Source organism: Fusarium mangiferae (assembly GCF_900044065.1).
Source record: "Fusarium mangiferae strain MRC7560 genome assembly, contig: FMAN_scaffold012, whole genome shotgun sequence".
Classification (NCBI taxonomy): Eukaryota; Fungi; Ascomycota; class Sordariomycetes; order Hypocreales; family Nectriaceae; genus Fusarium; species Fusarium mangiferae.
The window spans coordinates 1,569,970-1,590,918 of NW_024573932.1; the positions used below are offsets into that span (position 1 = coordinate 1,569,970).

Sequence of the window (20,949 nt, forward strand, 5' to 3'; positions counted from 1 at the left end):
AACTTCCCCACTTTGAGCTGCTATCATCTCTGGCAACCTCATCTCATCACCTGCAATCTACATTCTTCGTGATCAAGAACAACAACCATGGCTACTACCACAATTGAGACCACAGCACCCGTCTCGGCGTTTACAACGGTGCAGCTGATGACACCGGACGGGCCTGTTTCCCGCCGTGTACGCTGTGGGGCGCCCCGTACCCCGACCCTGGATGAAATGCCCGTCATCGACCTCAGCTCACTTGACGGGGATGTGACCGCGCGCAAGGCCATCGCCACCAAAATCAAAGCTGCTGCTGAGAACACTGGCTTCTTTTACGTATCCAACCACGGCATTCCTCAGGAATTGATTGAGCAAGCCCTCGAACAGATCAAGACCTTTTTCAACCAAGAGCAAGAATTCAAGGACCGGGTCTCGTTTGACAAGGCGGGCAAGTTCTGTGGTTATCACGGCGTTGGCAGCACGCAGATCAACAATCAGGAAACAAGAGGTAGGCAATCCGACCAGCCATACATCTCGATTTACTTACGCTGCTATAGACAAGAAGGAGACTTTCTCTATGCGATATGATACCCGCATCGACCAAACCCATAACTGTGTCGATGACATCAATGCCAACTTCTCCTCCACAGACTATGTCTGGGACAGGACAAGCCATCTCACAAACTTCCGCCCTGTACTTACCAAGTTCTATCAAAAGCGGCTAGCCCTTGCCCGTAAACTCATCCGTTTATTCGCCCTGGCTCTCGACCTACCCGAGGACTACTTCGACTCCATCATCACCACTCCCGGCGCAGACGCAGTGCACATTCACTACCCCGGCACCGACGGCAGCACCGAAGATGTCGACGTGGGTATTGGCTCCCATACGGACATTCAGTGCGTGACTCTGCTCTGGCAGGACATGTCTGGTGGGCTGCAGGTCCTCTCGGCAGATGACGAGTGGCTCGACGCACGGCCAGTTGAAGGGACCCTAGTCATCAACATAGGCGACTTTCTGCAGAGGCTCTCGAACAACCGGTTCAAATCCACGGTGCATCGCGTGTATAACAGGCAAAAGACCTCCCGCTACACCATGCCTTTCTTTCTCGGGTTCAACCCGGACGCGGTCTGTGAGGTTGTACCGACGTGTGTTGACGATGAGCATCCTCCCCTCTATGAGCCAATTTCATGTGGCAAGGTAAATTGCACTCCGTGTTCACGTCAAATAGTACTCAGACTAATCGCTTGCAGTGGCGTGACTCTCGTCTGAAGCTGGCTGAAACTCCGGACAAAAAGGAAGTATGATGAACAGCACTATACAGAATTCGAACAGACATCGTTCAGCTGGATAACGTTTACGGACAGCTCGTTTATGAGCTCGTATAAGTGGACATTATAAAAAGTTCAACATGCACGGTTAATAAACCTGACGTGGACTGACTTATAGAAACACCCCACATTGCTAGTTCTCTAATAGAGACAAGCCAGTAAAATCTTTTTTTAAATCTTTTATGCTTTCTGGCAATGCTAGTTTGGGTACTCAAGTGGGGGTCTCAAATAGCCGGCAATATCCCTAAATTAAATATATGTGGTCCTATTCCCTACCCAGTGAACTTTAGGATCCATCTAAAACACATTGCCGAGTTGTTTTAACAGCGGTGAGTAAATAGTAATAAAGGTCGATATGATCTCTCTTAGTATAAATAAGTAGTGCCCCAACATACCAATCCATCCAGCCTGCATCCATCTTATTTCTTGTTACTTAACTCTAATATACTTCCTCCCGTTACTGCCACAATGAAGCTCCTCAGTCTCGTCATTGTCTGCCTCCCCGCCGTGTCGGCCAATTATCCCTGGTGGACAAACAGCGGTTGGGCCAAGCCCGCCGATCACGTCAGCAGCGACTGTGCTACGAATGCCCATTACTTCTGTGTATGTTAATTGTACAGTATCATTCTGCTTTTTGAACGTGGTTAACCGTATGTGAGGGCACTTTATCTGGCACGAGGGGCGAGAACCCGGAACCAACAGCGTTCCCTATCAGGCGCTACACTTGCTCTAATGCAGACACTCTAGGACGAGGATGCAACTGGCAGGGTGCCGTTGGAACTGTAAGTTACTACTCACGCGACTGGAATAATAATTACTAACTATTAAACAGATCCTCTGTGTTAGTATAAGGCGTCTTGGGGAGATGAAATATATTACTAACCTGACTCTAGTGTTAAATACTATTCAAGAACATTGTTCTCTACAGCATCAGTTCCTAGCTTTCATACATAGTAACATTCTAAAACTTTACTGCATTTAAGTCTATTAAGTCATTCCTTACTGTTATAGTTGCCGACTTATATGGCCTATATCTATACATAAGAACGTCGAAGAAATGCTAGTCAAGTAGTAAGCTAAGAGGGGCATTATATTGCACTAGGGAGAGTAACCCCAAGTACGTTATAAATAGCCTCAATATATGCAGCTGGGGAAGGATGTACTGTGTTCAGCATCCTGTTCATCGTATATGTAATCGTGAGCCTTCTATCACAATCCATAACCACGATCGACCTGCCCCATCCACTTCCCCACCCGACCCTGCCGTCCGGCAGCTGATCTTCGACGATCCCAGACCCGGGCCCAGTGAGATAAATCCCAAGTCCCCGCCTCCCGCTCCGCCCTGTGACCAAATCCGTCCCTTTCGCATGTTCTGTAAGGGCAAGTTCCACCGTCTCAGGAATGAGAAGGCGATGATCACCTCCCGCGCAAGTACCGCCGAGTGAGTAGCACGATAGGATCTTGACTAGTGCCCTAGCGTTTCTGTGGTCATTGACTGAACCCAATACACTGGATCGCCACAGCACCGTGTTGGCGTCCTTTGCCCTGGGTGAGGGGTTACAGAGCGTTCGCACGACGATGGAGTCTGGATCATATCCCGCTTGTGAACTGAGTACCTCCTGGATCGAAGGTCCAGGTGGAGGCATAACGGGAGCTACGCGACCCCAGTCTTCCTTGCGACAGCCTAGTTGAAAGTCCGTTCCAACACCCAACGGTCGACAAATCTCCTCCCTAATGAATTCATCGATGGAAATTTCCGCCTTCCTTCGCACCAGCTTCCCTACCATCGGCGTAGTCCCCCCATATATCTACAACGTCCTCACCATCGATATTGACGCAAAGACTGGCACCGATATCTTGTCCGAATGCAATGATCTTGCATCATTTCGCGGATTTTGGAAAACCGGGGATCACAGTATCCTTGAACCTAAGCCATCCTAAGAAATGAGTATTTGTTGTACTTATCGTTGAAATTCGGCAGTAATATCTCTAGATAATAAAATGGTTGTGTGTCTTGAGAATTGTTTGAAGCAGATATAATGCTATCTAGTTGGAGATAGAAGTGTTGTGCTGCAGTACTCTGTTTTAAACGTCGTAACTGGAGCCACTTTCCCCTCGCCCGAATAGTCGGACCGAGCGTGCCGAGCGGATGGGGTTATTATCGCCTACCGCATACAGATATCTGCTTCTAAAATATTCCATAGCTATGTTAGGTCGTGAATGTCTTAATAAAACGTTCAAGGATGGGTTTAAACATGTGTTTAATTTATCATTTTCAAGAGCAGGAGGGCATCTTCAATCGAAACTCACTGTTGTTACATCAAGGTATTGCTAACATAGAAGCCGTCATTAAAGTATTTGATCTCTTCCCTTTAAATCACAAAACACCTCCATGACTGTGCCGTGGGGTCCGCGAGGCAGATGAGTAGATGTCGCTACTCTTTGAGACCCTGTCAGCCTTGACTGTAGCACGAGTCGGCGAAATCGATTGTGTGGCATCATGCGATGATGGAGGAGCCCTTCAAACACATGGCGTTTCCCATCCATCATTCCTTGAGGTGGTTCAGATTATCGCGTTACGTCGCTCTGATACGACTGTCTGGCATTGTAACCGCGTAGCCGACTTCTTGACGGTGAATAGAACAGGATAGAGATGAGACTGATGAGTTAAGTTTATTTTCTAAAATAACTTTTTGCCCCTTCCTTATCTTTCTAGGACCTCTGTGGCCTTTATCTTATCCTTCTTTAGGATGGCGTTAAAAGCAGCCCCCTCTAGCCCAGCTCTCCAGAGATCATTCTCCAGCCGCTCCTAACACACCTTTACCTCGACCTCCATGTCTGCATTTGCTTTGGCGTTGAAATCCCTCTCTTGTTACCTATCGTCCTGCGCTGTCAAATTGTCCATACGTCTGCCTATCATCTCAATCATCCCAATATCAAATAATCCCTATAAGTATTATATATACTAATGTATAATAACGGTACAAGTAATACATCGGATATGGTTGCAGTCCGTGTAAATAGTATATAATGCCCAATCCCAAGTCTGAAGACAGCGACACTAATAACGATATATTACACTTACCCATAGAACCTTTCAATCGAATCAGAGTGTGGCTTACGCATTTCCAGTAATTAGTAACTGGTTAAGCCGGCCTCTCCTTGGGCGGGTTACTTCAAGTTGCTGCTAGGGTTATTAAATAGTCAAACGTAGACACCCAGGACTTACCGTGGTTGATATGTCGGTAGTGTGTAATAAGTTCTCACCCAATGGTCGGTCCTTGGAGGATTGACGGTGGAGGTAATGGAGATGGAGATGGAGGGGTACCACTTTCGCGATTGATGGCCCTAATATGGATACGCTGGTGATCGCCGACAGAAGGTAGTGGAGGTGGTGCCTCGGGATGCCGGCTGCCCCTGTCGCGCACCCGTTCATAGTCAGACTCACCTGTCTGACATACCGACTCCCCCTGTAGAGTCTCAGCGCGTTTATCGCGGATGAGTTTAGTATGCTTCCACATCTGGTCTTGTTCCCACTCGGGCACCCACCGCTCGACCAAGACGTAGTCAGGGTCCGCGTCGAAGTCGAAGTTAATATTGAACTCTCGCAATGTCTCGATAGATAGATGCCTACGAGAAAAGCGAGTATAGGTCGGCCGACTAACTTGTGCAGCTGGCCCGGCTTCTTCGGAGGGATCAGTTGGAGGTGTTTCTTGCTCCTTGAACCCAACCGGGGCCTGCTCGGCGGACTTGGCGGACTCCTCAAACATGGCTTTGGTTACTCTTTGTACGTTCTTGAACCACTTAAGAGATTCTGACACATCTCTGGTCTCTTCCCATTCTTTGGTGAACCTGGACTCAGCTTCGGCCAATAAGGCCTTGGCGATATCTCCGTCTTGTACGAGTTTTCGAATCTCGTCTGGCTCCATCTCATGCCGACCAGAAGAGATAGAAGAGGCCGCCGATGGCACAGGAGCATCGCCACCTGACATCTCGCCAGCGGTGACGTCGGCTTCACCGTCGTGTCCGACAGTCATGGTATTGGGACTGTTTGATTCTGCTTGATTATCTTCAGCTTCGGAAGAAGTCTCACTGTCATGGTCGGCCGAAATGGCGCCCACCTCGGATGCTTCATCGTTCTGCTCGCCACTGTCGACGTCATCCTCCAGCTGCTCATCTCCGATGCTAGGAAGAGCAAACAGAGCCAACTGTTCAAGATGCCGCCCAACATGCTTGATGTATGACTTTAAGCCCGAAATAGCTCGCCTACAAAGAGGGCATTCTTGAGTGACATCACTGGAGACAGATACCTCGCCGCGAGCCACAACTGTGTTGAGATGCTCATCGCTCGCGTTTGGCAAGTGCTTATGGCGAATGTGGTCCCTGAGTTCAACCCCAGACTGGAACGTGCTACCACAGTTAAATGGACAAGACCATGTACGCCAGTGATACTGGGAGACGTGGAGTTGCCATCTATGCCGTCGATCAAAGTCTGTATTTGATTCGGCACACCTCGAGAAGAGACAGGTGTACGGGCGGAGGTCTCCAAAGACGTGGCGCCTGTGAGCAGTGTTAGAGATAAGCAGATGGACAACAGAACATCACCTACTTCCATGCCCCTCGGGTACTTGCTGATATCATCCTGTAACAGAATGGACATTCAAAGACTCCCCTGTCTGCCTCAGGTGGTCGTGGAGGAACTTTCAGTGGAGGAGCCGGCTTCATCTCTCCATTTTCCATCGTTAAATAGCCAGCTGAAGTAGCATACGACGTCTCAGACATGGCCATATCAGATCGATTGTCCTCATCAATCACCCCAGATCCCTTGAGATGTTCTGGAAGCGTGGACGCCACGGTGTTGCGTACAACCTCTAACCTTGCATCCTCTAGGGATTCTAATATATCGCGTAGAAGATAGAGGACCTGCTCTCGTATATGGGGTGCCTCTCTCAACCGATGATCGAGTGATGCTGGGCCACTCTGATGAGCTGCTAAGTTCCCGGCCCACATCCCAAAACGGGTATTTTCATTCTCCAAGGTTAGTAACAAGTCGTGTTCGGCCTGATAATCCAGAGAATCAATTTCGTGCTTGAACAATGTTGCAACCGTCCGGAAAGACTTGAGCACGTTTCGGACATTGTGCGCAATCGGCATTCGATCCTGGTTGCTCTCCATGGCGATGAGTGGCCATGAGCAAGGATGTTTCCTGGAGGCCGACTGTTCCTAGATCAGTGCTGTTGGGCTCCGTTGCGATCGGGCATCGAGTGCGTAACAAAGACTCGAAACGAGGTCAGAGCCAACAAGTTCGGTTGAGAGTCCACCAGGCCGAGCTCGCGTACATTGCCATTCTCAGCATCGTGCGGGGTTACTTGAAAGCGGCTCTGTCATTGGACTGGGCATGGGTGTATGCAGGTCGTGAGATGGCCGCTCCGTCAGCCTCAGTAACCGCTCACAGGGCTCTCCGCTTTGTCAATCGACAACCTTAAAAAAACACGGGAATGAGAAACGACCAATGTCAGGATTCGAGGTTGCAGGTATAGTCCTTGGGACGCTCCCCCTAGTCGTCACAGCCCTGGAAGCCTACAGTAACTTCCTACGCGACTGGGGCAAGGCTCCAGCGGAGCTGAGGAGTCTCAATCGGCAATTGTCAACTGAACGAGTGAGACTGTGCAACGTCTGTGAGCAGCTCATAAGCGATGTTGTATCGCATCGAGATATTGAGCCCATGCTGCAAGATCCATTTGGGCCTCTCTGGCAGGCCAAGGAGACCAACGACAGGATTCGCCGGAGGCTGTGGGACTCGTATGGCCCGTTTGAAGATACGGTCAAGGAAGTCGAAGAAGCCCTACAGAGTGTGATGCTCCGGCTCAGGATTGACGTATCACCCGATGGGACTGTGAGAAGCTCCTTTCCTTGAGAGAGCCATCAGTTGAGTTTGGCTGACATCATGCAGGTCCAATGGACTGAACGTAAACGAGTCACAAGGGACTTCAAGAAGCTACTTTACCGCTTGAACCGAAAGGACTACCAAGAAGCTCTTGAGACCATCTCTAAAGGCATCACGAGCCTGGAGGGCCTGACACAGCAGAGCGTCGGCCTTGAGCCCAGACGCCGCAAGCAGTCTCGATGCAAGGTATTCAGTGTCCTGCGGGACCTGTCAACGAGCTTCTATCGTGCTCTCTGCTCTAGCATTCTTTGTACCGATTCTCACGATATCAGTCTCGAACTGGCGCCGCGATTCATTGAGATTGGACATGAGTGCGACGATGAGAAGATCGTCCAGGATGCTCAATTCAGACTGGCCATTTCTTTTGAAGTTATCAAGGGCCCGACGAGCAAGATGTTTTGGGATGAAGTCAATATCAAGGCGGTGTCCGTATCGATGACCACGCCGTCCGCGCCACGTGTTGTGGCTGCAAAGACGAAGAGTGCGAAGCGCGTCTCTTTTGGCATTGATCGGGCTCTATCTCGCTTGAGTCTTACGGAACCTACGGGGGAGCTCAAGCCCAGTGTCAAGACTGCCATGGCTATCATGACTCGGCCTGCTACCGACTTTGCATACATCAAATGTCCTGAAGAAAGCAGCGCCATGCCAAAAATAAGCCCTCTGGACCTTTGTCTTACTCTGAAAATGGCCCACAAAGAGAGACCTGCTTGTTACGGCCACTTGATCGACAAAGAACACAGCCACCGCCACTTCCAGGTTTGCCCGCTAGGAGAGGTAGTTAACAGCGATGGTTGGTCGATAGTAACTCTTGAAGATGTTCTTGAGGGCAAGCGGGGCCTTCGACCATTGATATCGTTAGCGGAGAAGGTCAAATTAGCACTCGTCATCGCCTCCAGCGTCCTCCAGCTGAGCAATACGCCTTGGCTTCCTGAGGCCATAACGCCAAAGAATGTGCATTTCTTCAGGAGAGGAAACACGCTGTCATACGAGCACCCTTTCATACAGAGGAGACTCCCCGAGTGCCCACTGAAGCGCGTCAGCAACACGTCGGAAAGCAAAACCTTCTCAATATCAAGCAACCCAACACTCCTTGCACTCGGCATGCTATTACTGGAGATTATTCTCGGTTGTTCGCTTAACCAGCTACGGCTACCAGACGAGAAAAGCCCTGGTAATGATAATGATGGGCTTATTCAGGACTTGACTGTTGCAAATCGGATGCTCGAGCAGAGAGTAGCCTTGATCAGCCCGGCGTATAAGGCAGTGGTTGAACGGTGCATAGGATGTATGGAGTCTAAAGGCCTCGAAGACGATGGCTTTCGCCAGACGGTGTACAATGGCGTTGTCATGGAGCTGGAAGCAATCTGGGATGATATAAAGCTCATTTAGGCTAAGTTTCGGCTATAATTAAGGCAATACTTAAAATATTGATCTAAAAAAAGCTTTATTATTTAGAAAGTGACAGCACATATCAATCATACATTAATACTAAACCTGAGACATACATTAATGCCTGAAATGGCCTAAAAGAGGGGTAAGAACTCACCGGTTAGGCCATTTAGCTCTATTATCTATCCTGCAACGGAGCCCAACATGCCCTGGCGGCTGTTTTCACTACTAATATGGTAGTCAACCCGTTCTTTCACATAGCAGTAAAGCTATCGACTCAGGCCACTAAGTTCTCTCTGCTGATCTAAGAACTCAGCCTCAATCTATTTTGTTGACATGGAGACCAATCCAGAAATCATCCAGCCTGCAGCCTCGCAGGACGACCAAGCTGTCGCAGTCTTTCTCATCCATGATGGTGGCGGTACAACATTTTCTTACCACTGTCTGGCTCCTCTTGACCGCCCTGTTTATGGGATTCATAACCCCAACTTTAGCAGTGGAGAGCCTTTTGATGGTGGGCTTTGCGATATGGCCCGTTTCTACGTTGATTTAATCGTAGAAGCTGTGGGAAAGAATGACTTCCCTAAGCGATACGATGCCAATGGGAGGATTCTGGTTATTCTTGGTGGTTGGAGCATGGGCGGCCACTTGAGCTTGGAAATGGCGCATCAACTGGATAGCAAAGACGCCAACATCAAAGTCATTGGCATCCTCATGATCGACACCGTTTACCCCCAAAAGCAATTGAACGGAACAGCCCCAAAGACCGAGAGTGAAGAATCTCTGGAGGGAGAGGATATGTCTCACATTCTTGCCGAGCGCGCCATGGCCGACGCGAACCGCATGATAGATGCGTGGACACCTCCAGTTTGGAATGCAGACTCTGCAGAGCGTCGCCCCCGAATCATCCTGCTCCGGGCTAAGGAAGCTGTACCGCTGGATAGAGACGGAACTATGCACTTGGGTCGTAAGGAGCGGAACCTGGGATGGGACACGTATGAGAAGGATTTGTTTCTCAACGTGGCAGACATCGAGGGGCATCATTTCGAGATCTTTGCATTCAGGTACCTCGACGGTATTTCGGACAGCATCAAAGAGGCCTTGTATGCTCTGGAGAATGCTGCGTTGAAGGATTGAGCCACAGGGACCTAGCAATCAAATTTAAAGTGTGTTCATTGAGGAACCAACATATCAATTGCACATGTCTAGTCTATTACAGAGAAAAAAGGTATCAGGTAGAATCTGTACCTAGCCGAGTAGATAACGTTGGTTGCTTAAAGACGTCCATGACGGTCATCTTTATCCCGGCCTGCTGAGCCTTTCTGACGACCTTGAGCGCAGCAATTGAGTCGCCTCCAAGTTGAAAAAAGTTATCATCTAATCCGATAATGTCTGGCTCCACGCCTAGAACGTCAGCCCAGATCGCCTGCATCTTCCGCTCGACATGCGAAGTCGGCTGCCTCTTCAAGTCACGCCCTGAAGTTTGCTTCCTCACCAAATCTTGGACAGACAAGGTTGCTCCGATTCTTTGTAGCTCTCGGCGATCTGTCTTGCCCGTACTTGTTGTAGGTAGCTTGCGCAGATAGATGAAGGCGCTGGGCCTCATATGTCTGGGCAGGCGCTTTGACAGCTTGAGGCCTATGTCCGAAGGTACAGGAAGAATGTTGGCGTCGGCAGGACTAGAGGTATCCTCATTGACCTTCACGCCCTCAGTCGCTTCGAGGAAGATGACCAACATGGGGCTTGGCGTCTCTCCGCGCGGTAAGATGACTTCGGCAATTACTGTCGTCATCTCTTCCATGCACCTCTGGACGTAAAGCTCAATCTCTCCAAGTTCAACTCGCTGTCCGCGAATCTTGACTTGTGTGTCTTTTCTTCCCACGTAAGACAAGCTTCCATCGTGGTTGAATCGTACCAGATCGCCTGTCTTGTACATTCTTCCATGGCGACCCGCTTGACCATTAACACCATCCAAGAGCCATTTCGGATCTTGGATAAATTTAACTGCGGTCTGCTCTGGGTTACCAAGGTAGCCACGGCTAACGAGAGGACCTTCAAGAAGGAGTTCACCCATGTAGCCCGGAGGTACCAAGACATCGTGGTCATGCTGGTCTACTACCCAGGTCAACAACCCAGCTCCCTTTCCTATTCTGGTTGTCTCGGCTGGCGTCGATGCATCTACGTTTATGGTGCTGATTTGACACTCTGCAGGTCCGTAGGCATTGACTACTCTCACGCGACCCCACCAACGAGTGACATCTTCAAGCGCTACAGCCTCGCCAGCCAGAATGAGCGTCTCGAGACAAGGCACACCCGCTGGATCTATGAGGCGCGCCACGGAAGGCGTGAGATCAGCAACTGTGGCCCCCGTATCCGCAATAGCCTTTGTAAGATTGCCCCAACGATCTTTGTCTGAAGGAACACATAGGCAACCGCCCGAGGCAAGCGTAGCAAAGACATTATGCACAGCAATGTCGAAAGAGTAGGCGGCAAAGTCAAAGACCCTGATTTTATCGTGGAATCCAAGAAGCTCGCACTGATGTTTCAACATGGAGCAAAAGTTGCTATGTGTCAGTGTCACACATTTGGGCTTTCCTGTGGTGCCCGATGTGAACACTGCGAACATTACACGGGAAGGGTTTTGCAAGATCACCTCGCCAGATGCGGAGTCCAGAGAAGCTGCCACGTCTGAATTTATCTCAATGACTGTTTTACACAGTCGTGAGCTTAGCACGGCCTTTGAAGAAGAGGATATGATCACATCTGTGTCCAACTGATTGACTATAGTGCGGAGGCGCTCTTCTGGCAGGCTGGGTTCCAGGAGTGCAAAGCCTGCGCCAGCCTTGAGAACAGATAGCATGGTCACAGCTGTCCACATTGACTTTTCGAAGCATAGTGGAATCAGAGTGTTGGGTTGTATGCCGGCGTCGACGAGATGGCGGCCAATCTTTGTAGTGAGCTTGTCCAATTCCATGTACGTGAGCCCGCCATCCCAGGCGCATATCGCTGGCGCGTTAGGCTGGGCGATGACGTGCTGTCGGATGAGTTCATGGACGCACTGCTCATACGACGCAGGATATTGACTGTTCCAAGTCCACAGCAGGTCCAGGTCATCGGATGTTGTTACATTGACCTGTTCCAACGTCACGGCTGAGGCGTAGGCATTGTCAAGTTGCTGCATTGCATACTCGAGACGACTCAACAATCCACGAACCATTGGCGGTTCAACCACTCTTTGATCAAAACTCGCACTTATGTGGATTTCCTTTTCACCAATACGTATCTCAAGCATGAGGGCATACGTGTTGAGCCAGCGATGCTGAGACAGTGTCTTCCAAACGCCTAGCCCTTCATCGTGGCCAGTGCTACCAGATCTGTCTTGTTGGATGACGAGCAGTGATTGAAACATACATGCATTCTGACACCCGGGCGACATCTTTGCGATCTTTTGCAGCCCCGATTGTTCGAAGTTTACCACGTCGGCTGAATGTTGGTGGATGGTGTTGAGATAATCCGATACTTTTTGGGAACGAGAGAGGTTGACGCGAATTGGAATGGTCGCAAAGGTTGGGCCCACGATAGCTTCTACTCTGTCTACCGGGGCATTTCTTCCCGACGTTGTGACACCAAAAACTGCCTCGTCCGAAGCGTTGATGCGTCCTATAATCAGGCCCCAAGCCGCGTGGATCAGAGCCGTGGTTGTGATGCCGTTTGAGAGCCGCTTGGGCTGCGAAAAGTCATGCTGCACGACCATGTCTGCTACCGGTTGGTCGATCGAGGGCGGTAGGGTTGGGAATGGTACGGAATCACAGCCATGAAAAACGCGCCTCCAGTACTCAGACGCCTTTTGGGGATCCTGCTGGCTGATGTGCTGGATGAAAGATTGGAATTGGGGTCCTGACTCGATTGGTACGCCTCTAAGTGCGTCGAGGACTGCACCTTTGATCAAGCCAACTGACCATCCGTCATAGAGGGCATGATGCGCCGTCCACACGAGCCATCTGTTGGTGCCCGCATTCTCTTTGACCAAGGCAAAGCGACAGAAAGGCTGGCCAAGGTCCATGACGTTCTTTCTATCAGCTTCAAGATACTCATTCAGCCCTGTAAAGGTGGCCCAATGAATATTATCGTCAAAAACAATCTGTGCAATGCCCAGGGTATCGTGGTGCACGAATCTGGTACGTAAAATGGGCATCGTGGAAACGACCTTTGACCATGCAGCTTGGATGTCATGCTCTGAGATGTGCGGCGCTAGTTCGAGCACAGATTGCTCTACACATGCACCTGGTCTTGCAGAGGCCAGAGATATCAAGCCTTCTTGGAGGGGGGTGCATGGGTACGCATCTTGGACCTTGGCTGAATCTATGTCATGACGGCTCGCTATATCGTCAAGGAACGATCTGACATCAACTGAATTCTCCAGGAGAGCGAAAGGCGGGATTGATGCATGGACTTGGTCCAGTTCCTGCACACTCGTATCAACCAAATCATGAAGGACTGGGTGTCGAATGATGTCTGCAACTTCCAGCTTGATGCGAGCCTTGCGTGCCTCACCAACCAATTTGATAGCAGCAACACTGTCACCTCCAAGGTGGAAGAAACTATCATTTAGGCCAATATGAGCAGCCTCCATCTTAAGTACTCGGCTCCATAGCAATTGCATAGTCTGCTGCAGATCGGAAACAGGCTGCCGTTTGGGTCCGGACGATGTTCGTAGTTGAGCGAGCTGCTCGGCCGACATAGAGGCCGCTATCTGACGAAGTTCTTTACGGTTCACCTTTCCGGTGGCCGTTACGGGGATAGAATTCATAGTAAAGAGGGTGGCTGGTATCATATAAACCGGAAGATGATGACTGAGCTTGGCCTCCAGGTCTGCAGGCAAACGAGAGGCGATGGCTTCTGCAGCCTCTGCTGTCTCGCCTTCCAGGAATGCCACCAAAGTCGGACTTGTATCAGTTCCTTGTGGTGTTATGACTTCGGCCACGGCCCTGTTAGAACCTGAGAGCTTCTTGAGCCAATGTTCAACTTCTCCAAGTTCAACTCTTTGGCCTCTGATCTTGACTTGTGCATCTTTGCGTCCCAAGAACCTAAGGGTTCCGTCGTCGCTGTACTGAACCAGGTCCCCCGTTCTGTACAAGCGGCCATGCCTTCCAGGGATGTTAGATACCGCCGAGTCACTCGTGACTCCTTTGAGGAGCCAGTCGGGATCATTTATGAACGCCGCAGCAGTTTCCTCAGGCTGATTCATATAGCCACATCCCACGAGTGGCCCCTCAAGCAACAGCTCACCAATGTATCCAACAGGCTGCAACTTGTTGTGGTTCTCTGGATCCACGATCCAGGTGTTCAACCCGGATCCTGTACCAATACGGAGAACATCATCCATGCCGGTGGGATTCCCATTGATGACCGCATTCGAAGTGCACTCACTCTGACCGTACAAGTGGATAGTGTGCACTTTCCCCCACCATCGAGCAACCTCTCTTGTAGATATAGCTTCACCGCCAAAGATAATAACCTGCAAGTCAGGCACTTCATCGGGATCCAGAAACTGCATAACGGATGGTGTCAGGTCTACAATGTTGACCTCAAGAGATCTGATGACCTCGGCTAGTCTGTTTCGTCGATCGTCTTCACTCGGAACGCACAGACAGCCACCAAGAAGCAGAGCCCCAAAGACATTGCTGATAGTTGTGGTGAAGCTATATGATGAAAAGTCGAGGATTCTGGACTTTGTGTCGAATCGGAGGACTTCAGACTGGTAGTGAAACGCTGAAGCAGCGTTGGCGTGCGAGATCATGGTACATTTTGGTATCCCCGTGCTCCCAGAGGTGAAAATCACGTACATCAAAGATGTCGGGCTCTGCTGAACTGGCTGCCAGTCCGAGTCCTGAGCAGGCTCTTCCAAGGTCTCGGGTTCGAGGATAAAGACTGCTTCGGCAAGTCGCGATCCCAGGTTGTGATCAGACTTGGAGGCCAATATCAGGTTTGGGTTGACGGTCTGGACCATGTATTGGAGTCGTTTCTCCGGGAGTGATGGGTCCAGGAGGAGAAAGGCTCCCCCGGCCTTCAGAACACCGAGTAATGCGACTATTGTCCACATAGATTTGTGGAAGCACAGCGGCACTATAGTGCCGACTTGCACACCAGAGGATGAAAGCTTCCCAGCCAAGGCCGTAGAAAGCCTATCGAGCTCACCGTATGTCAGCTGGCCATCCCAAGAACAGACTGCCTGTGCGTCAGGCTGAGAAGCTGCAATGTCTGTGAAGATGTCATGAACACATCGTTTGATCTGCTCAGGAACGTGTTGGTTCCAGCGCCAGATTATGTTGAGATCTTGAGGTGTGACCATTTCTACTTCCGCCAGTTTACTTTCGGCATTGGCATTAGCAAGCTGGTGCATCGTATGCTCAAGGCGCTGGAATAAAGCTTTGACCAAAGAGCGTTTGAATAGAGTCGACGTGAAACTTGCCTTCCCATGGAGTCCTTGGGTGCTTCGATGCAGATCAACGACGAAAGGATACTTCATCGACAGATCTTGTATCTGGAGTGCGGGAGGCTGTTTCGAGGTATTTTCTGATGGACGAATGACGAGTAGTACTTTGAGTTCAGTGGTTGCAGGTCCATCTAGGCCATTCACCTTCAACTGTCCTCTTGCGTCTTCATGCTGCCGCTGCACAGATAGAAGGTATTCAGAAATAGTCTTCTCGCCTGCGGTTTCAACTGAGAGCGGTACAACAACCATGCCTGGGTTTGTCCAGCTGTGCAGTGCAGTATCATACATCACAGCGTCGTCAGAACCCAACTGTCGGTTGACGACCAGTCCCCATGCTGAGAGGATCAAGGACGACAGTTGACTGTCGGAAACATGCCCACGCAATGGTGAGAATTCATGATTCACGACATCGTAAGTTGCTGTATGATCCACGGACAAAGCTGAGTGCGGATCGGTATCTCCTTTCAGCACAGCATGCCAATCAATTTTAGGCTGGGTTGTTCCGAGTGAACCCATATTGATGCTTGCGATTTGATTTGGTTGTAGGGTGAGATGTCTCTTTATGCATACAGCGACAACAGTTGTGTATAATAGGCAGAATTGAATTATGTTCTTAACTTTCGTGGCCATGAATGTTCTAGATCATACATTGAGAAAAGACTTATAAACCTCCATTTTAGGCCTGGGCCTTTTCTCCGTTCCTTTCGGGAGCTTAGTACAGGGTAAGGCACATGTTAGCCTCGTCCATTCCATCCCGGCTCCCACCATGTTGTACGGGCATGATACAACTCGATTTCCTGCCTACGATTTGAGAGCTCCGTTCTCCAAGGCAAATGGGCCTTGAGAAACTGATCTGCATTTGCCTTATCTTACGAATACAATTGTGTCATCGCTTTGATGCAGGTATGTAGGCCCGATATGGTACGCCATTATCCCTGGTGCAGATGTACAGGATGTATGTACGTAACCCAGAAAAAGCAAAATTACGTTACTTGCACTCCATGTCTTGGCTCATTGTTGTGATCTCTTTTCTCTTTCATTTCGCCAATCAAAATACAAAACTGTCTTAGAAGCCCCTTCCTGCATGCAGTCAGATCCGATTTGATCGATATGGTTCACCGAGATACAGGGGTCCAAATCTACGAACCTTATTGATAAAAAGATCGGAGAATACATGATCAATCTCATGCATGCCTGGTTTATCAATTTCTGGCGGTGTGAGGAGATATACGAAGTAAAGAGCGAATGCATGTAACTAAGGTGCTTCCGGATGCAGTGCAACCCAGCTATTCGGCTGGTAGCTCGTTTAGAAGTTCCCTCAGTGTCTGGGGAATCGCCAACCCCCGCGCCGCTGCGGCCCTTTCTTCACTCACCCCCCATGCACCAGGAACCTGGATACCACCTTGTCTACCCAGTATCATCTCTGCGACTGCAGCTCCACATCTTGCCGCCACCGGCATGCCGTGCCCTGTATATCCCGCACTGATCCATAGCCCTGTATCCTCAGCCCCAGATCCCCCCTCGTCACTGGAATTACCAATTAGAGATCCCTGTAAGCGCCCAACCCAAGGCCCACCATCGCTGGAATAGCCCATGATCCCCGTCCATTCGTACTTGGCATCCAGTACCTGGGCTTCGACACCATTGCCATTCTCAAGAGGTAGCATGAGTGCATCACTGACGCACCGATGCAGAGCCTGACTGATGATCGGATTGATCTCGTCATCATTGCACACACCTTCCTCTCCATCAAGCCGCTCTGCCAGTCGCTCACCGCCAAATATGATTGACCTATCCGCTGAGCGCGCAGACCTGTCTTGGGTATCTTCTGGCCCACGGTGAATCAAGTATTGGTGATCGGCGCCCTTCATCCAAACGTAGCTGTGCGGGAGCTGCGTGGTCCCTGCGGGCGGCTCAAGTGCACAGACTTGTCCTCGCACGGGCGTGATGAGGCCCGACATTCCAGGAACCAGATGTGACGTGTACGCGTTGGTCGCGAGAAGCACATGTCGAGCTTGTACCTGGCCACGCTTAGTATGTAGGCTCCATGACAACTGACCACCTTCGATGCGATCAACCAGGGTGCTCGTCTGCAGATTGAACATGGATGCATCGTGCTGATCAAGGAGAGATTCGAGAATCCATGCGACGAGTTTGTAAGGCCAGCACTTCGCAGCGTTTGGCTGGAATACTGCGGCTATGGCCTCAGGAACATGTTTTCGAGCGAGCTCGTCCTTGTCCTGGATGAGGATTGCCCTATCCTGGAGGTCTGGATATTTCTGCAGGCGCTCCATCTGCTGCTTAACAGCTCCAAGCACCTCTTCTGAGAAGATGGGATGCACACCTCCAATGACTTGCCAGTCACATGGAATGTTGTACTTTGCAACCAGACTGGCGATGAGATCAAAGGTGCCAAGTTCAAAGCGGGCCACATCAGCGGGGGCATCCCATACAGCGGGTTGACAGTGACCTCCGTTCTGGTAATACTTGGTAAGTATCTGTTCTGATTCTGTCCTGATCAGGGAGACAAAAAGAATTGGCAGAGAAGGACTTACACGCCCTGTTGCACCCCAGCACGCCTCTCGGGCCTCGAGCATGAGGACGCTTCGACCTCCAGTAACAAGCTCTCGTGCGGCAAAGGTACCCGTGATGCCACTACCAATGACAACTACATCGGCTGTGGTCGGGAGCTCTTCTGTAGTGCGATGACCCAACAGCCGGTCAGATGGATCGCGGTGCCAGTAGGAGCGAGTGCTGTTGGAAGATGGCGGCCTGGCCCGTCTACCGGTGCCGTTCTGGGTTGCCTTGGCGGAGTTGTTGGTCATGGTGAAGACTGAAGAAACTGGACTGCTGCTGGAAACGTGTAGAGCGTGTACCGGTGTGTGACCAAAGCGGTGGGTTGATGAGCACTCCTTTACTCAATTTATGCAGCTTGATGAGGGGTACCATATCTTGGTCAGATTCTTTTCGCCTACTCGTGCTCTAACCTGAGGCAATTACCCCTCGTTTTCTACTCATGGACTGATGCATCGTCACACCATTCGATATGTAAGGCTGGGTGGCGTGGGGGATGGTGTTGGAGCCGTTATGGTACAACCCAAGGTACAGCGCCAAGCACTGAAAGGCCTCGTAATCTTTCTCAGGGGCTCATGGCTGCGATACACAGGGTACACTACACATCTTCACTTGCCGGGATCTTCACAGCCGGGATCAGCCATACTCATTCTGCAAGACCAGGGTAGCACCACCTACCCCGCATCTACGTAGCATTCAGACATTAAGAGCATAGTGCATCTACGATCAGATCTTGATCAAGATCATCCTGGAAGTAGAGATGCGATAATGTGCTGTGTAACCGCCCAAAGTATTTTATGCTTTTTACCATACGACCTCTAATTTAGACATAACTAGATAGAAAATCTAAAAGCCAAATTAAATCAAGATTCTCGAGAAACCTGGCATCATTGCAATTGCCCTTACTATTCCTAAATTCCAGTGCTGAGATTACAGGTGTCTTCAAGTTAACTTCTTTGTCTTCTGTAGAAACTCCTCGTAATCGTGGTACTGCATTATTAGCACGTAGTTCACCCATGTAGAATGCACTCACTCACCGCATCTTCGACCATCTGTCTAGCATGAGGCAGTGCTTGTCTTCCGCAACCGGGAATTCCTCTAGGATTCGTTTCAAACACCCGCCATACGTGGCTACTGGGCGGACCCCGAGTTAGACAGTTGTAGAGGGTTCTGTCCGTGAATCGTAGCTTCAGATTGCGCAGACTGAACTTGGGACCAGCATTTTCGTACATTCCCGTGCCAGCCATGTCATGCAGGAACCGATAGAAAGGATACGGACGGATCAGCCCAGCGTGTGCTGATGGCTCCTTGATGCGTCCGAGACGCCACCAAGTATGATAAGCGTCGACCGAGGTGTTCATATCAGCCACGCTCGGGAGCTGTGCGAGTTTTCTGTAACCCCGTGGCGGCGCTGGAGATCCTTGTTGGATAGAAGTCTCAGCCGCCCAGATCTGGGTCACAGCCATGGACGCGAGTTCGCACACGCACCATGCTGTCTCCAAAGCTGAGATCCAGCTCAGAAACGCAACAGATGAGGCCCACTTTGGAGGAAAGATCATGTGGTGTAGTCGCGGAAGGGAGAGCTCCTTTGGCACGCCAGACTCATTCATCTTGTTGGCTTGGCCAGCTGTTGTCAGGGGCACGCCACAAGCTCCATCCATTTCTAGCTCTGGCATGAGGCTGTAGTCGAGGGTGTAGCCAGTACAGAAGATGACAGCATCAACTTCAACCGTGGACCCGTCGCCGAGGAGCACACTGCTCTCGCCTACAAAAGCCCTGAACCCGTGTACAGGAGCGACAGCGCCTGAGTAGAGTGCTCCCATGAAGTCGTCTTGCACAGCAGGATGCGTGAACTCCATGTTGGCGTGTGGAATGAGACGCCATGCTCCCCTAATTCTCTCTTCGGCGCGTTTGTATCTTTGACTCTCCGATAAGCTGGTATCAAGGTCGTAACGTGCCATATCTCGGAACATGGTCTCTTCCGTGAGGCGGTTAGCCAAGCGATTGGCAATACATGGCACTTTATGCTCTGTCATGTACTTGAACTGTAGAGATGTCCAGGGAGTGAGGTCTGTAGGCACGCCGCTGTCGTCGTATCGTGAGATGATGATTCGACCGCGGCGATAGGACTGGTACACCTTTGACGCATGCCTGGTGAGGCTGAGCGACACTTCACAAGCTGTGTTTCCTATCCCAACAACTAGAACCCTCTGGCCAGAAAAGTCTTCGGGTCTCAAACCAATTAGTCTTGCCATTTAGCCCTTTGATGGATGACTTACTTGCGATAGCTCTGGCCGTGAATGACGGTTCCTTGGAAGATCTTTCTCCCTGGCATTGGAGGCCATGATGGAATGCTTTCGGATCCAGAGCCGAAAACAACCTTGTCAAACTTTAGAATTTGATCGCTCCCGTCAGGCCTGATAATATGGACGTTCCATGCCTTGTCCGCCTTGTCACGGAGTACCTTGCGGACTGTTGTCTCGAAACGGATATGCTTTTCAAGTTCGAAATGCTGGGCATACGATTCCAAAAACTCCCCAACCTGTGCACCCGTCATATATGGAGGCAGATCTGGGCCGTCAGCATGGTCAGAGATTGGTCGATGGTGGTGCTCGCTTTTGCAACGAACCTTTTGGCACTGGAAAGTCACTAAATCCAGACTTTTGCAAATTAGCCAGATGATCAAGGCTATGGGATGAACAGGTAACTCACAACAAATCTGCTAACGTTGGAAACTGTTTCCGGGACTACTGATGTGTAGCTGGAGTTGGAGCTGTAGGACCAAACGCCGCCTACACGTTCTCGTCGTTCGAAACCTATGGCATCAAAGCCCTCTTCTCTCAGAGCCTTGATTGCAGACAAACCTGCCGGACCTGTTGTCGTAAGTCATGCTGCGTGGTAGTGATACCTGGAGGATTGGGCTCAGTACCTACGCCTATCACGGCGATCTTGACTTTGCTTAACTGGGGGCCCTCCTCAGACTTGGGATTAGGTGCGCCCATGGTAGCTAGCAGTGGTCACAACGCTGGGTGACAAAGAGGCTGCCTGCCTTTGCAAAAATGATAGGTGGCAGGTATGACAACAAGATTGAACAAAGTTGGTTAACTGGCAAGCTGACTAGATAGCGCCTCAAGACCGTTGATACTTGGGGAATTCTTTCCAGTTCCATCAGAAGCTGAACTGCGACATCATTGTCCCTGGTCTCCACCGAACGATCTGTGCAAGACATCTC

At 50.4% G+C, this 20,949-nt stretch overlaps 8 protein-coding genes across 8 annotated transcripts; 4 read left to right on the top strand and 4 right to left on the bottom strand.

The window, feature by feature from the left end:
- Positions 1–87: 87 nt before the first annotated feature.
- On the top strand, positions 88–1,287 carry FMAN_08285 (uncharacterized protein; the record flags this gene model as incomplete). The annotated part of the gene is made up of 3 exons (XM_041821743.1): positions 88–490; positions 540–1,180; positions 1,234–1,287. The coding sequence occupies 3 exons, from the start codon at positions 88–90 to the stop codon at positions 1,285–1,287; spliced, it is 1,098 nt and encodes a 365-aa protein (XP_041687493.1).
- A 492-nt stretch (positions 1,288–1,779) lies between these two features.
- FMAN_08286 (uncharacterized protein) lies at positions 1,780–2,252 on the top strand (the record flags this gene model as incomplete). The annotated part of the gene is made up of 4 exons (XM_041821744.1): positions 1,780–1,914; positions 1,971–2,093; positions 2,144–2,152; positions 2,223–2,252. The coding sequence occupies 4 exons, from the start codon at positions 1,780–1,782 to the stop codon at positions 2,250–2,252; spliced, it is 297 nt and encodes a 98-aa protein (XP_041687494.1).
- A 2,322-nt stretch (positions 2,253–4,574) lies between these two features.
- On the bottom strand, positions 4,575–6,486 carry FMAN_08287 (uncharacterized protein; the record flags this gene model as incomplete). The annotated part of the gene is made up of 2 exons (XM_041821746.1): positions 4,575–5,871; positions 5,921–6,486. 2 exons carry the CDS (start codon positions 6,484–6,486, stop codon positions 4,575–4,577), a joined length of 1,863 nt encoding a protein of 620 aa, XP_041687495.1.
- Positions 6,487–6,823: 337 nt separating this feature from the next.
- Positions 6,824–8,647, top strand: FMAN_08288 (uncharacterized protein; the record flags this gene model as incomplete). The annotated part of the gene is made up of 2 exons (XM_041821747.1): positions 6,824–7,207; positions 7,265–8,647. The coding sequence occupies 2 exons, from the start codon at positions 6,824–6,826 to the stop codon at positions 8,645–8,647; spliced, it is 1,767 nt and encodes a 588-aa protein (XP_041687496.1).
- A 336-nt stretch (positions 8,648–8,983) lies between these two features.
- On the top strand, positions 8,984–9,784 carry FMAN_08289 (uncharacterized protein; the record flags this gene model as incomplete). The annotated part of the gene is made up of 1 exon (XM_041821748.1): positions 8,984–9,784. The coding sequence occupies one exon, from the start codon at positions 8,984–8,986 to the stop codon at positions 9,782–9,784; it is 801 nt and encodes a 266-aa protein (XP_041687497.1).
- A 94-nt stretch (positions 9,785–9,878) lies between these two features.
- On the bottom strand, positions 9,879–15,659 carry FMAN_08290 (uncharacterized protein; the record flags this gene model as incomplete). Its single annotated transcript, XM_041821749.1, has 1 exon — positions 9,879–15,659. One exon carries the CDS (start codon positions 15,657–15,659, stop codon positions 9,879–9,881), a length of 5,781 nt encoding a protein of 1,926 aa, XP_041687498.1.
- Positions 15,660–16,429: 770 nt separating this feature from the next.
- FMAN_08291 (uncharacterized protein) lies at positions 16,430–17,968 on the bottom strand (the record flags this gene model as incomplete). Its single annotated transcript, XM_041821750.1, has 2 exons — positions 16,430–17,641; positions 17,699–17,968. 2 exons carry the CDS (start codon positions 17,966–17,968, stop codon positions 16,430–16,432), a joined length of 1,482 nt encoding a protein of 493 aa, XP_041687499.1.
- A 691-nt stretch (positions 17,969–18,659) lies between these two features.
- On the bottom strand, positions 18,660–20,719 carry FMAN_08292 (uncharacterized protein; the record flags this gene model as incomplete). The annotated part of the gene is made up of 6 exons (XM_041821751.1): positions 18,660–18,707; positions 18,755–19,949; positions 19,997–20,288; positions 20,347–20,377; positions 20,430–20,590; positions 20,647–20,719. 6 exons carry the CDS (start codon positions 20,717–20,719, stop codon positions 18,660–18,662), a joined length of 1,800 nt encoding a protein of 599 aa, XP_041687500.1.
- Between the last annotated feature and the right edge of the window lie 230 nt (positions 20,720–20,949).